General features: G+C 31.1%; 1 protein-coding gene across 1 annotated transcript in view; it reads right to left on the bottom strand.

Annotated features, from left to right (window-relative positions):
* Nucleotides 1-522: 522 nt before the first annotated feature.
* LOC127702022 (macrophage mannose receptor 1-like) overlaps nucleotides 523-15,990 on the bottom strand; it is a 145,951-nt gene continuing 130,483 nt past the window's right edge. Inside the window, exons 42-45 of the mRNA XM_052205998.1 lie at nucleotides 14,915-15,091; nucleotides 7,277-7,324; nucleotides 4,829-4,939; nucleotides 523-2,266 (exon numbers count right to left, since the gene is read on the bottom strand). Coding sequence (XP_052061958.1) covers nucleotides 2,019-2,266; nucleotides 4,829-4,939; nucleotides 7,277-7,324; nucleotides 14,915-15,091 — 584 coding nt within the window. The 3' untranslated portion in view covers nucleotides 523-2,018. The remainder of the gene's footprint in view (nucleotides 2,267-4,828; nucleotides 4,940-7,276; nucleotides 7,325-14,914; nucleotides 15,092-15,990) is intronic.

Genomic DNA, 15,990 nt, shown 5'->3' with positions numbered 1-15,990 from the left:
AATTTATATTCAATTTTTTGCTTTTGTGCAATTCACTATGCTGTTGTTTTCTTTGTTTAGTTTCTCTATATCTTCTTTAATTTTTGCTAAAAACACAAAAGAGGGTAAAAAATCCTCATTTAAGGGTACTCACTCCTATGAAGAATGACAGTCTACTAACTATATCGGCAAAATTTGACTTGTTTGTGGATTTTGCTTTGCTGATTTTTATGATTCATAGAAACAGCCATATTGTCAAAATGTCAACAGGAAGTTCAAATTGAAGGGAGAAAATTTTGGAAGGGACATGTACTAAAATTGGTAGTGTTAAATCTTGTTATATTTTGGTGGCAATAATTTAAATATTATAAAGTTATCACACATTATCTTTACCAGTCTTAAAAGGTTCATATAAGATTACCTTAAAAGGCTTTATTAGTAAATGGGGCATAAAAAGTTTACCTCTAACAGTCGAATTGGAGTAAATGTTTCATTTCTTTATGAATTCATCATATCATTAATTTATGCATGAAATAAACAAAGCACATAATAATCCTTTAATAGCATTGACATAAATTCATAAGGAATTGTAAGACTCTGTCGTATATAACCTGAAAACAAAATACACTTATGATAACAGAAATAAATTCATAAAGAACAGTAAGAACCTGTGGTATATGACCTGAAAACAAAATACACTTATGATAACAGTCAATAACACTTTCATAGACACAAGACATAGTCTAGTTGTACAAACAGTGATCTCCGAATTATTCCAATTACAAATTATAAAAAGACGATTGGAAGAGTAAATCCCCCCCCAATACAAAACCAACAAAAACCCAACAAAACAAAACAAAATTAAGAAGAAAATAAAAATTTTGCAATTTTTCCATTTATAAAGGGGCATAACTCTAGAACGGTTAGAGTGACGCCACCAAAATTCAAACTTGATCTGTGTTTTGTGGTAATAAGCATTGTGTATAAGTTTCATAACATTTGTTTGAGGCAAATTCAAGTTAGAGAACGGAAACCAATTTCGGGACGTACGGACAGACGTATGTACGTACGTACAGACGGACAAGGGTAAAACTTAATGCCCCCACCGCTACGGCGGGGGCATAAAAACAAACAAACTGAAAACAATTTATATCTCATGTTTAGAAATAAGCTGAAAATTTGTTAAGCATGATTGAAATTTCAAACTACTGAGCTGACAGTTCTAATCCATTATATTTGATCATGATTACTACCAATTTAATGCATAGAGAAATTGGTCCTCAATTCTATTCTTGAAACCATCAAATTGGAAAATCAAAGTGCTTGTGAGGATTCAAGGGTAAATATTGCATTCATTTTGCAGTAGGAACTAAAAAATCTACATTTCATTTTATTAATAATTTGAATGCTTCCTTCTTCCTTTGTTCATAATTATATGATTATATGAACAAAGGAAACTAGTTAACTCCAATTTTGATGTAAAGAATGTTGTGCTCAATGCACTTTGCTTTATTTTTAATTTCTGAACAGTAGCGATATAGTCCTAAAAAAAAAAAAAACCCCACAAGCTTTTGATTGCATGAATGACTCCAAAAATAGAATTTCAGAGTACCTTACTCTTTTCCGATTATAGAAAATTCAGAATAAGAAGCAGGTATGATCTTTAAACAAAAAAATAAAACCAGTAAATTATTATGTATGATTTACTTTAATTAGTTGACCTTGACCTGTTTTCATTTTCATGATATCAAAGCATACACTTTTTCTAGATGACTTTACAGTTGTGAATTATAAGTTTACCCTTCACATGAATAATGTTGATTAGTATAACTATTTATGCATGGATACATCTTTTACATGATCAAGAAATAAGCTAATATATCGGTTTTGTTCTTTTACAAAAAAATCTCCGTACAGAAACTCAAAAAAGACTAATTATAAGGCCACCAAAAGCTAAATATTGTCAACAGACAGGAGTTTTGTTAATCCTAATTGACATAGAGTGACATACATCATACATTTTATTAGTAATCTAAAAATCACAAAGGATCTGCTCCACATATTTTTACAGTAGAACCCATAGCATTTGGATCATCTTCATTATTTTCTTCTGATGTTTTTAGATACAAGGCATTTGCAAAACTGTGGGTTTTAGGTTTGTATGAGTCATTCTGTCTATTGAATCTTATGATAAATAAAATGGCTGCCACTATTACAAAACATCCCAAAATACCAATCAGAATTCCGATTATTTGTCCTGTTGTTAAACCTGTGGTTACTCCTGAAACTGAAAAAAAAGAAAATAAAAAATTCATCTTTACAGTAAATTTCTTTGATTGATAATTGATAATTTATTTCTTCATTTCTGAAAAGTTGCCTGAAATAACTCAATAAATTATCGCTTCAACAATTAATAAAATCAAAGTGCCTGCGAGCATGTAAAGATTGCTTTTATTTCGAAGTGGGAACTAAAAACTAAACATTGCATTGCATTTGAAGGCAATACTATGAATTGGAGATATCTTCCTTTGTCCATAGTTGTAGCTGAAGTGTTGGAGTCAGAAGGTGTGCTTATTGCTTAAGAAACTGATGTTGGCTTGTTTGTTAGGTGAACAATGCAGACTTTATTAGCTATTATATAGACACATTGGTTACACTGATTTTTATTCATCCTTTTGTTACCTGTTCCATGATTGATCATCATTTGATTAGCTAATAATTACAAATTCTTCTTCTTTAATAACAAATGAATAAACAAATGTATTCATTTTATGGTCTTCCAGGTAATTTCATTGTTTTTTTGTATATACTCAAACAGATAAGTTGTAACAGTGTTTTCATAAAATTGTATGATTGCAATAGCTGCTTTAAAATAAAATTCAAATGTAAAATATCTACACAAGAAAGGCTTGATACTTAAATGCTGTAACAGAATTTACTGTAAACTACCCTAAAGAAGAATTAACCTGAGTAAACATATCTCATGTTATATTGATGACACGTTATAAGGTTATGTAAACTTAAAATTAATTCTAAATCACTGAAAAATTAAAATCACAAAAATACTGAACTCCGAGGAAAATTCAAAAAGGAAAGTCCCCAATCAAATGGCAAAATAAAAAAAACAAACACATCAAACGAATGGATAACAACTGTCATATTCCTGACTTGGTGCAGGCATTTTTCTTATGTAGAAAATGGTGGATTGAACCTGGTTTTATAGCTAGCTAAACCTCTCACTTGTATGACAGTCGCATCAAATTCCATTATATTGACAACGATGCGTGAACAATACAAACAGACACAATAGGTAAAAATGTCAAAAATAGGGGTACAGCAGTCAACATTGTGTTATCATCTTAATCACTATAAAAACAAACAAATGTAACGAAGAAGCACAAAAAGGCATACATCAAATTTAACATCCTGATTTTGCTTATATTATACGATTTTATTTATCTATGTAAAATCCACAAATGAAGGATGGAAGGTTTTAAGTACTGGCGTAAAATGGCGCGTTTGAAATTCGCACAGGTAGACATAAAATAATTTTGTCGTTCAAAGTATGACAGGATACATAAATACAGATTCACGTAAAATGGATATAACAAAAAACAGACTTAACAGTAAAAGTAATATTAATAAATAAAATAAAATAATTGAGTGGTACAAAGTATGACAATATACATAAGTACAGAGTCACGTCAAATGTATATCACAAAAAACAGACTAAACAGTAAAAGTAATATTCATAAAGAAAATAAAAGAATACTATAACACGTTAGTAAGATGATAAACAACGTCAGTACGCAAAATCTATACTTCAAGACCATCGTGAAAATTAGTGATGCATAAGATACATTACTAGTGCAAATTCAGAAATTTTTGCCTGCATTTATTACTGCAATCGTTGAACAGACAAAAATAAGAGATTAGTTATTGTGATTTCAAGAATGCTGCATACAATAATGCTATCAAGATTTAAAAACATGAGTTTTTTTTTTTACCAAATCTATATCCCGACGCAATTATCCCAATAATAAAAATACCCCAAAAATGTCTGATTTACAGTCCTATTTATCTTGTTCTCATTTAATTTGCTGAAAACAATTGATGCATTGCTTGGAGAGAACCAAAACATTTGGCAGGAAACTGTAGTCATTTAAGATTGGAGTCGAGTTCAAACTTACAACCTCAGTGTCGACAGGCTAGTAATAGCAGTTGGACTACTTAGATCACTTGGCCAACGACGCCCCTACTGAAAAAAGATATTCAGTCAAATTTTGTTTTGGTCATCTTGCATGATTAGTTCAACAGGAAAAATTAATGAATTCAAATTGATTCTAACTATGAATTATACTATAACATATTTCAAATGAATATTTTGGTTATTTCATCCCACTTTTCTTGTTATATTATAAGCAATGGATAAAAAGGGTTGAATGATTGAGCTATATGACAAAACTCTGATTTCCTTGAAGATAAATTAAGACTATGTTTGGTTCAAACTTCTGAGGAAGTCTTTAAAAAGAAAACAGACTATGAAAAATTTTGCCAATGTATAACAATTTTTCACACACAAAACCTTTGAGACATGTGAGCAAAAATTGTTAATACTAAGGGGAGGAAAATCTTAAAAGGAGATAACCCTTCTAAATCAGTAATGTGTCTGCAATAGCCAGTTTCAACAAGGTTTTTTATGCTTATATGTGAAACAGTATTTCTAACAATCTGTGTTAATAGAAGCTTAGAATATATGTAAAGATATTTAAAAAGTTATGTCCCTACTAACCTAGGTCTACCTACTTAAACAATGAATTAATGAAATCTGTAATTCATGATTAAATACCTCTTTTTTGACTAATGAATTCATCATCTCTTGGTTTTGCTACAGCTGGTGTTGTAGTTGTTGGTATATATGTATTTGTTGTTTCAGTTGTTTCTATGGCAACAGTGTTTCCTGAAATGAAAGAAAATCATTATAATGAAATAAGTCTACAATTTCTGCCATGATGACATAGGAAACTGACATGGCCTTATTAAAGTTTGCCATCTCCTTGGTAAAGACAAGAACTAGGATTCCACAAACATTGATAACCAATGATTACAAAGTTTGCATTACCGTATGTTCCCAAATTCTTTAAAAAAACTGATATGATTATTCCAAGAAAAGATATCTAAAGTTCATGTTAACATCACAACTGATGAAAAGATATCTTAAGTTTTTGTCAACATCACAACTGCCTGACTTTTATTCAAATATGTTCTAAACTGTTAACTTGCATAAAAGTAAAAGTTGTGTACACTTCAATGAGACTGAAAATGGACACACAAACAAAAAACATCTTGAGGTCAATATAAGGTATTCAATAACAGATAAATGTGTTTAAAATATTTCAAGCTGTGAATTGTACCCATAAGACAGGAACCAGGCATAACAAAAAAACTCAAAACATCTTGAGGTCAATATAAGGTATTCAATAACAGATAAATGTGTTTAAAATATTTCAAGCTGTGAATTGTACCCATAAGACAGGAACCAGGCATAACAAAAAAACTCAAAACATCTTGAAGTCAATTTAAGGTCTTCAATAACAGATAAATGTGTATAAAATAATTCAAGCTGTTAAGTGCTTTGAGTTAAGAAATAAACTTACTGGAAATGGTTTTTGTGAGACAAAACAAATGTTGCCCTTCACTCCCAAAAAGGTAATTTCTAAACAATCTATGATATGTCCCTCCTGAGAACAACACCTATGTTGCACTAGAAAATTCTTGTCAGGACAATTTCGATAATATATGGTTTAGAAATTGTATGAAAGCTTAAATTTTGCAGTTTTATAGCAACTAAAATATGTCTACCTTACCTAAAATGTGACTTGACAACTGTAACAATAAGAATATAAGCTGTACACAAATGACAGAAGAGAGGAAGTGGAATCTAAATTTAATAGGATTTTTTATAAGTATGCTTGCGTAAGAATTTTTTAATGAATCGCAAAAGGTGGAATGCAACACTAAGTTGTCACAGTACTCTAAAATGGCAAAGCTGACTAGCTTAGACACTAGCATGATTTTTACACTGTTTTTTTAAACTTTTGGCTACCATTCCTCAATTATGTTTTTTTTTTAAATATCCCTTTCCGTATTCAAAACTGGGACCAAAATATATATATGAGCCTAATTCAAATCCAGTGAATTCAGTGTTTGTTTTTATGTGAATTATACAGCTAATAAAAACTTCATGATTTCCATGTTAAACACTCTTGTTTTTTTAATTTCTCTGTTTTGTAGATGCTGCATAGAATATCATGTTTTTTTTTGTAGATACTGTATAGAATATCATGGTTTTTTTGTAGATACTGCATAGAATATCGTGTTTGTACATATTTGCAATAGGTTTCAATTTGGAACATTTTCACTACCTTTTTTTTCTAAAATCCAATAACTTTTGAAACAAGAGGCTCATAAGAGCCTAATATCGCTCACCTGTAATTTCAGTTTCAGGCATTTGACTTATTTGTAGATCTTAATTAGCTGAACAATTTTGTCATCACACTTTCTCTTTTTCTATAATAATATTAAACATAAAACATAACCCAACTGTAAAATTTCCTATAAATTAAGTATTTCTGGACAGTAACCCAACAATAAGTTGTCCTATTGATCTGATGATTACTTGACAGGTAAATCTAAACCTGTTTAACATTTTCACCTATGTCAGTTTTGCTCTTACTGCTTTAGTTTTTGAGATGAAAGCCAAAAACTTCATTTGACCCTATATTCTATTTTTAGATGCCATGTTTTTAAATGGATCAAATCCCCGAATACAATCTATAAACTAGATACCCTAAGGAACATTCAGTTAAATTTTTAAGTATTTGGCCAAGTAGTTTCAGAGAAGAAGATTTTTGAAAAAGTAATTAGACTCATAAAAAATGTTAAAAAAAAACGTTTTAAGGGCAATAACTCCTTTGCTCTAACTGCTGTAGTTTTTGAGATATAAGCCAAAAACTGCTTTTGTTCCCTTGTTCTATTTTTAGCCATGGCGGCCATGTTTGTTGATGGATCAAAACTTTGGATACAATTTATAAACTAGTAGATACCCTAAGGAACATTCAGTTAAAGTTTGAAGGTATTCGGCCCAGTAGTTTCAAAGGAGAAGATTCTTGAAATAGTTTACGAAAACGACGACGACTGACGCCAAGTAATGGCATAAGCTCACATGGGCCCTTCAGCCCCAGTGAGCTAAAAAATGTACAGGCTGGACAAAAATGTTTTACAGATAAAATCTAACCTGCTTTTGTTGTAGCTGTAGTGGTGATTGGTGGTGTAACTGCTCTATCTGAAAACAAAGAAGAAGAAATTTTATACAATTATGAGGGTCAAATGTGTTCAGCACTGCTTTTTGTCATGAAAATCGGCCAAAGAATATATCCAGCTATAACTATCTTTTTTATAGCAGAAAAGTAATGTCAGCTGCTTTTATTTTTATCTAATTTCAAGGAGTAGGGGTTGTAGGGGTAAATTCAGTAAATAGATATACGTCATCAGGGACCGCCCATTTGGGGGAGAACCTTCTGTATAACACTGTGCTGAATGCACTTAATTTTTTTACTACAGGGTTGAAAAGAAATGGAGTCAGTATAGGAATTAAGTGTGAATCTACAGTGTTTGCAAACAAGGCCATGTGAATGCCCAAAAATGCCGCATGACCCTATGTTTTTATTGTTGCAAAAGATGAGGCTACATTTGTACTTTAATGAATGATATATGAAAGCTTCTGATTTCTAAAGGTAAATCAGGTATAAATTTAATTCAAGACATAGATTTGCATTAAAGTCAATGGGAGAGTTTTTACTGAATTTACCCCTGTATGGAAAATATGGACTATGTCACTGTACTTTTTCAAGGCCACAAAATAATCACAAAGCTCATTTTCTGTAAATATTAATGCAATGGAAGCTTTTTGGAACCAGTTAAATTTTATTCTATGTTTAACTGCGGCTGACAAGGATGCATTGAATATACTGTTGGAGGAAGCATGGGGGTATAAGGAAAATATCAGTTTTGTGTCCAGATTGAAAGTAACAATAGAAATTACACTTTAGAGCTATAAAATTAATGAAAGGCATAACTATTCTCCCCATTTTACATCACATTTTGCACATATTTCTTCTAATTATGTGGAAAATCATATGGAAAATCAGAATTACCTCCCTTTGACATAGTGTATTTTTTTTAGCAATGTTCCCCATGCTAAGTTGCAGATCAAGTTTAATTTAAAATTTTTCAAGTATTTTAACACTCAAATAATCTAACCTTATTAAGATATTCATTTTTTTTTACATAATTCATTGTGTTTCTATAATTAAAAAACATACTGGACAACTTTTCAGGATTACATACCCTTCATCTATGAAACTAGTGTTGAAATATTTGTATTTTGATTGCTATGTTGAATAATTGCTTTTAAATAATAAATTGTTACTTTAATCTTTCAAGTTCATTTTATAAATAGTCGTGTCCATGAACCAATCCCAGCAAAACTTACTAATACCATTGTCTATAGGAGATTTTATTTCTTGTCTGTATCGAGTTTCTATAATGATTTTCCATGTATCGCTGTATATACTTTATATGCAATTTTATATGCATTTAAATGTTTGTCTTCAATTACAGTTTTATTCTGTTATTGTTCTGTTTATGCATGATTTGGTGATTCATATATATAGCTTGTTTTGCTTATATATATTTACTTTAATTATATATATTATCTTTAACTGTTAAAACCTTATTTGACCTTTTCTCGGTAGATTGTTCTGTGGTTAATTATAAACTTTTACACATCTATTTATTTGAAAGGATTTTCCCAACGTAAATGATCTGTGGTAATCAACTGGTCGTCTATGAATTTCTTTAATTTGATGATATTACACCTTGTGTTTCGGATATCATTTAGGTCAAGTTCGACCAAGGCCGTTCATCCTCGTCAGGTGCCCTGGCCTAATTTATTTTTATTTACTATAACATTTGATTTTAATTACTTTTTTAATTGTTATCAATATGTTTCTATCGTGTAACGTATCAAATGCAGTTACATTTTGGGGCACTTTATAAATAGCCGTGTCCATTACCAATCCCAGCAAAACATATTAAAACCTTTGTCAATAGGTGAAATATATCGATTTCTGTATAGACTTTTCTAAAGTTATGCTGCGTATACTATACATTTATTTTGTGGTTATTTCTATCGTAGCCTGATTTGACCTTTTATAAATAGCTGTGTCCATTACCAATCCCAGCAACACATATTAACACCTTTGTCAATAGGTGAATTATATATCGATATCTGTACAGACTTTTCTAAAGAAGTTATGCTGCGTATATATTTATTTTGTGGTTATTTCTATCGTAGCCTGATTTGATCTTTCTTATGTAAAATAATTACTGTTAGAAAGGTGTGTGTCTGTGAGAAGATTATCTGGTTTTACTCATTTGCATATAGGCAATGGTTATTCATATGTAATGATGTGTGGTAATTAAGTAGAAGTCTTCGATTCTCAATGATTTAAAAATGATTAAGCTGCACCTGGTGTTTCGGATATCATTTAGGTCATTTTTGACCAAGGCCGTAAATCCTCATCAGGTACCCTAGCCTTGTATAATTAAAATTACTATGTAATTACAATTCGATTAGTTCTTGCTGTGGTAACATATCAAATGTAGTAGTATTTTTAGGGCACGACACCTGGTGAATCTGCAATATCATTATTATTTTTGTGTCCTTTCTTATCTTATTACTATTTAATTGTTTACGGTGATTATAATTTTGCCGAGGTCAAGTACTCCTTCACGTTCTTATGTTTATGATAAACAATCATAGGTGGTCTGGGAAATAAATTCTTAGCAATTATATCATTTTCAATTAAATGCCAATGTTTTCTTATTCTTCTTCCCAATTGTTTAAAGAGTGGATTGAATTTAGTTGCTAGTACTAGTGGTGGACAGTTTTGTTTATTTTTTTTTTTATAACATAATATATTCTGTCTGTTTTTTTCTCAGTGTTTTATCTATCAACGGATTAATTTCAGTTTCCAAGTATCCTCTTAGTGTAAGTTTTTGTTTGAATACTTCTATCTGTGTGTCGAGGTCATCTCTGTTACAACACGATCTAATGAACCTTGTAATTTCACCAATTATAAATCCTTTGAATACAGATGCTGGGTGAGCAGACGATTTTTCTTAGTATTGGTAATTATCTGTAGGTTTGTGATATAATTTGACATCTTATATCTTTTCTGTTTCAAATCGGGTTCCTTTAAATATTGTTACATCCAAAAACTGTATTTGATTATTAGAGATTTCATGAGTAAATTTTAATAGTGGGTGAATACTATTTGCAATTTGGTAAAATTCCTTAAGAGATTGTTCGCTTCCTTTAAATAATAAGAATCCGTCATCTCTGTAGACAGAAAGAAGAGAAATGTCCGACGAGTATGGAAAGCGTTTCAATATTTCAGAAACGATTTCGTATATTCTTATATCTGTTAAACTAGGCGACATTGGGGATCCCATTGGAACCCCAATTTTCTGTTTGAAAATTTGCCCGTTGAATTCAAATTCATTATTTGCAAGGGCAATTTTAAGTAATTCCAGTAAAGCCTTTTTGGGTGGCACTGGGATGTCAAATTTACACTGCATTATTAGTTGCCATGCTCTGTCAATTGCATTAATAATTTCAGTATGATGTAGATTGGTGTACATACTTGAAATGTCTAATGAGCTCATTAATATGTCCGCAGGTGCTCTTATTTTTTCCAATTTGTTTATGAAGGAAGTTGTATCTTGTGTGTATGTCTAAAATTTATTGACAACTGGTTTAATAAAATAATCGATATATTGTGCATTTTTTTCCAATGGGCTATTACATAAGGATACGATCGGTCTTCCTGGGACGTTTACATTCTGTAAATGATTGATATCAGTTATAATCTTTTGTTTATCCGATTGATTAATTTTATGAAGTTTTGGTAGGAAGTATAGTCTCCCTAATCTATTTCCCTGGTCATTTATTAAAAACTTAAATGTAACTTCATCAATGTAGGATTCATTGTGTAGACGATGAATAATAGTGTTGATACTTTCTAGTATTTCCGTTGTATGAGATTCGTTAATTCTTTCATAGTGTACATTGTCATTTAATTGGTCTTTTGCCATTTTTATATATAGCTCTTTATCAAGAACAACTGTTGAGGAGTTTTTATCTGCCTTTTTGATAATGATACGATCATTTGAACGTAGTGATTGTAATGCTTTTCTTTCATTTTTAGGCAGGTTGTCCTTAAATGATTTAATTTGTATTTTTTCCAATTCAATTCTTGTTGAAAATAAGTAATTTTCAATTGCATTATTAGCCCAGTTTGGCTTATAACCACTTTTGGAAAGAAATGGATGACGATTGTATTGGTGAGATCCATCATCAAAATGATATTTGCATCTCATTTTACGGGCTAGTTCATTGAAGTCATTTATGAGAGTTTTCTTAGCGTTTCGAAGATTTGGACTAGGAATGAATTTAAGTCCTTTCGCTAGAACTAGAATTTCAGCATTACATAACTTTTCTTTTGTGAATATATCAACATATTTTGCAGCTCTCTGTACTTTTACCGTGTGTTTATATTGTCGTCTCTTATGTTGGTGGTTTATATTGTATATTTTCCTTTTTTCTTTATTTTTAGCAATTTTGCGTTTCTTATCCCTAGCTTTGAACGATCTATTCTTTCTATTAGACATGATTGGATGATTAGTCTTCCTTGTGTGCTTCTTCTAAAATATATAATAATTTACGTCTTTGAGTTTGAATTGATATGCTTAGTTCAGATTCAAATTGAGATAGCTTTGCTTATAATCTCTAATTGCGAGATATAAGCTGTAGTGAATTTCTTTGGTGTAATATAGTTAATAATCAATCTCCTTTTTTAGAAGTTTTTTTTACTCTGGTTTGGTCATACCAAGTCTTATTTTTTTCATATTTGGCACATTTTTCTTCTTCAGTTTTGGCTGTCCAGTTTTGGCGAAGAAACCATCCTGATGTTGGGCTAACAGGAATTTCTGCAGAGTGATTGTCATTTTTTTAACTTTACAAGTAATTAAAACACAAATTTAGTAAAATGAAATATTAATGTTGTTGTTTTTTTTTTGGTTATGAAACTGCTTAAAAAGCCTTTGAAAAGCCTTTTTGGGGTATTTTCAGGTTATACAATCAAAAGCTTCCATATCAGGCAAAATTTAACTAAAAGTACATCAAGACTTTGGTTCCTATATGTACTTGCAATACTGGTCGAAGCAAATACAGAAAACAATTCATATTTATTGAGCATAGTATTTTACATCATTCTTTTAAGAACAGTCAATGTGCAACTTTATGAGTTTGACTGTCCCTCTGGTATCTTTCGTCCCTCTTTCATATACAAAATACACATTGGAAGCAGTAAGGGCTGTAGTATAATTTTTCCTCTATCTTTACCAATTTAGCATTTATGAATCTTGTATTGAAACTGGAACTTGAAAATTGAATATATTACATGATCATTACAAATAAATTGGAAATGAGGAAAAAAGGTCATTTATAGGGGTAAATTCAGTAAATAAATATACGTCATCCGGAACTGCCCATTTGGGGGAGAGCTTTCTGTATAACACTGAAGTCCTGCGCTCCTCGGTAGATCATATTTTTAATAAATATTTTTTGATAGATGGATCAAAACTAGGGTTAAAAAAAATAAAAAATGAATGCTGAATGCACTTTTTTACTGCAGGGTTGAAAAGTAATGAATTAAGTGCGAATCAACCGTGTTTGTAAACAAGGCCATGTATGCCCACAAATGCCGCATAACCCTATGTTTTTTTTGTTGCAAAAGATGGGGCTACATTTGTACTTTAATGAATGATATATGAAAGCTTCTGATTTCTAAAGGTAAATCAGGTATAAATTTAATTCAAGACATAGATTTGCATTACAGTCAATGGGAGATTTTTTACTGAATTTACCCCTGTAAGAGCCTTATTTGGCCCCTAATATCAAGTCCATATTTTTCAAAATGCAAAATGTTTCAATTCGATAAATAAACATGCCAAAAAGTGAAATAAAATTATTTTGTTGAAATTTATCTCTGAAACACTAAATTGGCAAAAAATAGTTAATAAGCTGAAATATAACCCCCATGTTATTCATACTCGAAAAAAATACATTAAGCATTGGTAATGTTTCACATGTGTAAAATAATTTTGGATGCAATCCTTGTGTTTAGATGTTAGGCAATCTAAACTTCTTCAATCAGATCGTTGTTGAGAAAACCATCTTTACCTTGTCATTTCGGCTGTCTTCTTTTCAATTTTGAAATACGAAGGTAAAGAACAGCTGACAGATCAGTCAATTGTTGACTTATTTTTACACAACCAATTTGTTAGTTCGAGATACAACTTTGATATGAGTACACAAACTGTACTATTCTGGAAGGAGGGATGTTCCCTTAAAGTTCCTCATTACATTTGTATTAGTTTCCTTTGAAACACCAGCTCATATTTGACTTGACCCCAGATTTACCCTCTTGTTATCTTCTTCCTTTCTATGTTTATCTAGGTATAACCAAAACGATATACACGGTTTCTATCAAACGGTTACTATTGTAAACAACTAAACTTAAATACAATAAGTCACAATGCAATAATCCTATAACATCATCTCTACAATATCTTGTTATGCACTAATCCTCAACAATAATCTTATAACATTATCTCTACAATATCTTGTTATGCTATAATCCTCAGCAATAATCCTATAATATTATCTATGCAATGTCTTGTTATGCAATAATCCTCAGCAATAATCATATAATGTTATCTCTGCAATATCTTATGCAATAAGCAATTGTAATCCAGCAAATACATATTTATTATAAACTAGGTGGAACTGTGAACTAAAACTTATGCCTCGCCTTCTTCTATATGAGTCACTTCAGAAAAGAAAAGGCACAACAAACACATTGTAGAACTGGAAAATTATCGTCATGGCAAATAAGATAAAATTGAGAAATGAAACAGGGAATTAGTCAGGGAGACAATAAACTGACCAAAGCATGCAAAGAGCAACACTAATGAGTCTTCAACACAGCGAGAAAATCCCACACCCTTGAGCCGCGGGCTTCAGTTGGCCCCTAATCAGATCTATTTTGTCTTATCGGCAATCATTCCATATCTTATTTTCTTTCTATTACTGGGTGGGAAGCTTCATTGTTTTCAATATTTGTAACAATTGATATGAGGGCATAGGTCATGACCACCAGTCCCCAGTCATGGAACAAATTTATGGTGCACTAAAAAAGTATTATGGTAATTCAGAATACATATGGTTTATATTTGGGGATTTACAAATTTTTGAAATATTCAAGAACTTACTTAAAAGGAGGGTGGTGCATGACCCAAAGTTCAAAACCTATGTTGCACTGTAAAGGCCTTGTCAAGATAATTTGAATATATATATATATGGTTTAGATGTTGGGGATTTGAACCATTTTCAAAATATTCAAAAATTAATTATCTGAAAGGGGCAGGGCATGTTCCCCTTAGTGCACCAGAAATGTTTGATTATGGCAATTAAGAATTAATATATGGTTTAAAGATTGGGATCTGAACGAATTTTAAGATATTCAACAATTTATTATATGATGGGGTTGGGGCTGACCTCCAGTTGCCGAACCCTTAGGTGCACTGATAGTCATGTCATGGTAAAAAAAAAAAGAGAAAATAAATGGTTTTCCTGGTTTTGGAACGGTTATTAAAAAAGTTCTAAAATCAATTAATTGACCCAAAATATCATAATTTAAATTTCTGTAAACCTGATATCAGAGCTTCACTAGTGTAGTATACAAACCTGTGTCACCACTACAAATAAATGGTCTTTCATAATTATGACAATTGATATCATTCCATGTCCCATCTGGTCTCATTTCCACACATTCCTCTGGTGTACTACTACGCCATGATGATGAAGGCTCCCCACTGTTCCAGTTTTCAAATGCCTTTGAAGATGAGTCTACCCAAGACCAGGCTAAAATATTAATGAAGCAAATTATAAGACGGCATATGAAAACAGAATTATGAACTACTTAGGTTACTCATAACCTTCCATGAAATATAATTTTAAATTCTACTATGGATACAGAAAAATCTGTGCACCTGGAAAAGGCATGGCGGGACTTATATAAAATAAAATTTAAATACATTTTAAGTTTCAAAATCGTAAAAATCTAACTGGACATTTAGCTATACATTTTTTATCGTTCCTGAAGAAAGTGCCAAAATAACCTAAGTTGGGAAAGATGTTTAAGAAGCTCCCCTCATATAAAAAATGTGGTGAACTGATTGACATGGTCAATCTATATCTACTGACAACAGATGATTTAAACTGTAACTGAGTGGACCGTATCAAGTCAAACACAGGTGATAATTAATTTTGCCATCTCTGCAGACTAGAAAAAGAATGCAGATCAAAACCCATGTAAGTTTTAAATTTTCTGAAATATAAAATGCAAAAACCTTTATACATCTAGGTTCAGCCATGCCTTAGAATATTCTTAGATGTATCCGATTAGTCTGTACTCTCAGAAGATTTTGCGATGTAAACATGGCCATATTTGTAAATTTCTTTTGATGAACCTTAACATACTACAGGTATAAAATATTATTTCTAATCACGTTTTTGAAAAGTGTGAATACAGATTTTATAAATATTAAATGTGGTTCGATGATATAATATGTGAAAAAAATGGCAGTTCCTGGCAAAACATGGGGCTAATTCCAAAATATTTTGGCTAAAATTGTATACTGTACAAGTGTCACTCAAATAAAGTTTAGGTCATTAAATTATTGCAAAATCACTTCCTTGTATGTTCTTTCGTGTACCATTTATTAGCTAAACATATAGTCTATTGATAACAGTTTAAAGGA

This window comes from Mytilus californianus, unplaced genomic scaffold, assembly GCF_021869535.1.
Source record: "Mytilus californianus isolate M0D057914Y unplaced genomic scaffold, xbMytCali1.0.p SCAF_5, whole genome shotgun sequence".
Taxonomy (NCBI): domain Eukaryota; kingdom Metazoa; phylum Mollusca; class Bivalvia; order Mytilida; family Mytilidae; genus Mytilus; species Mytilus californianus.
This window is presented reverse-complemented; position numbering and strand designations above follow the sequence as displayed.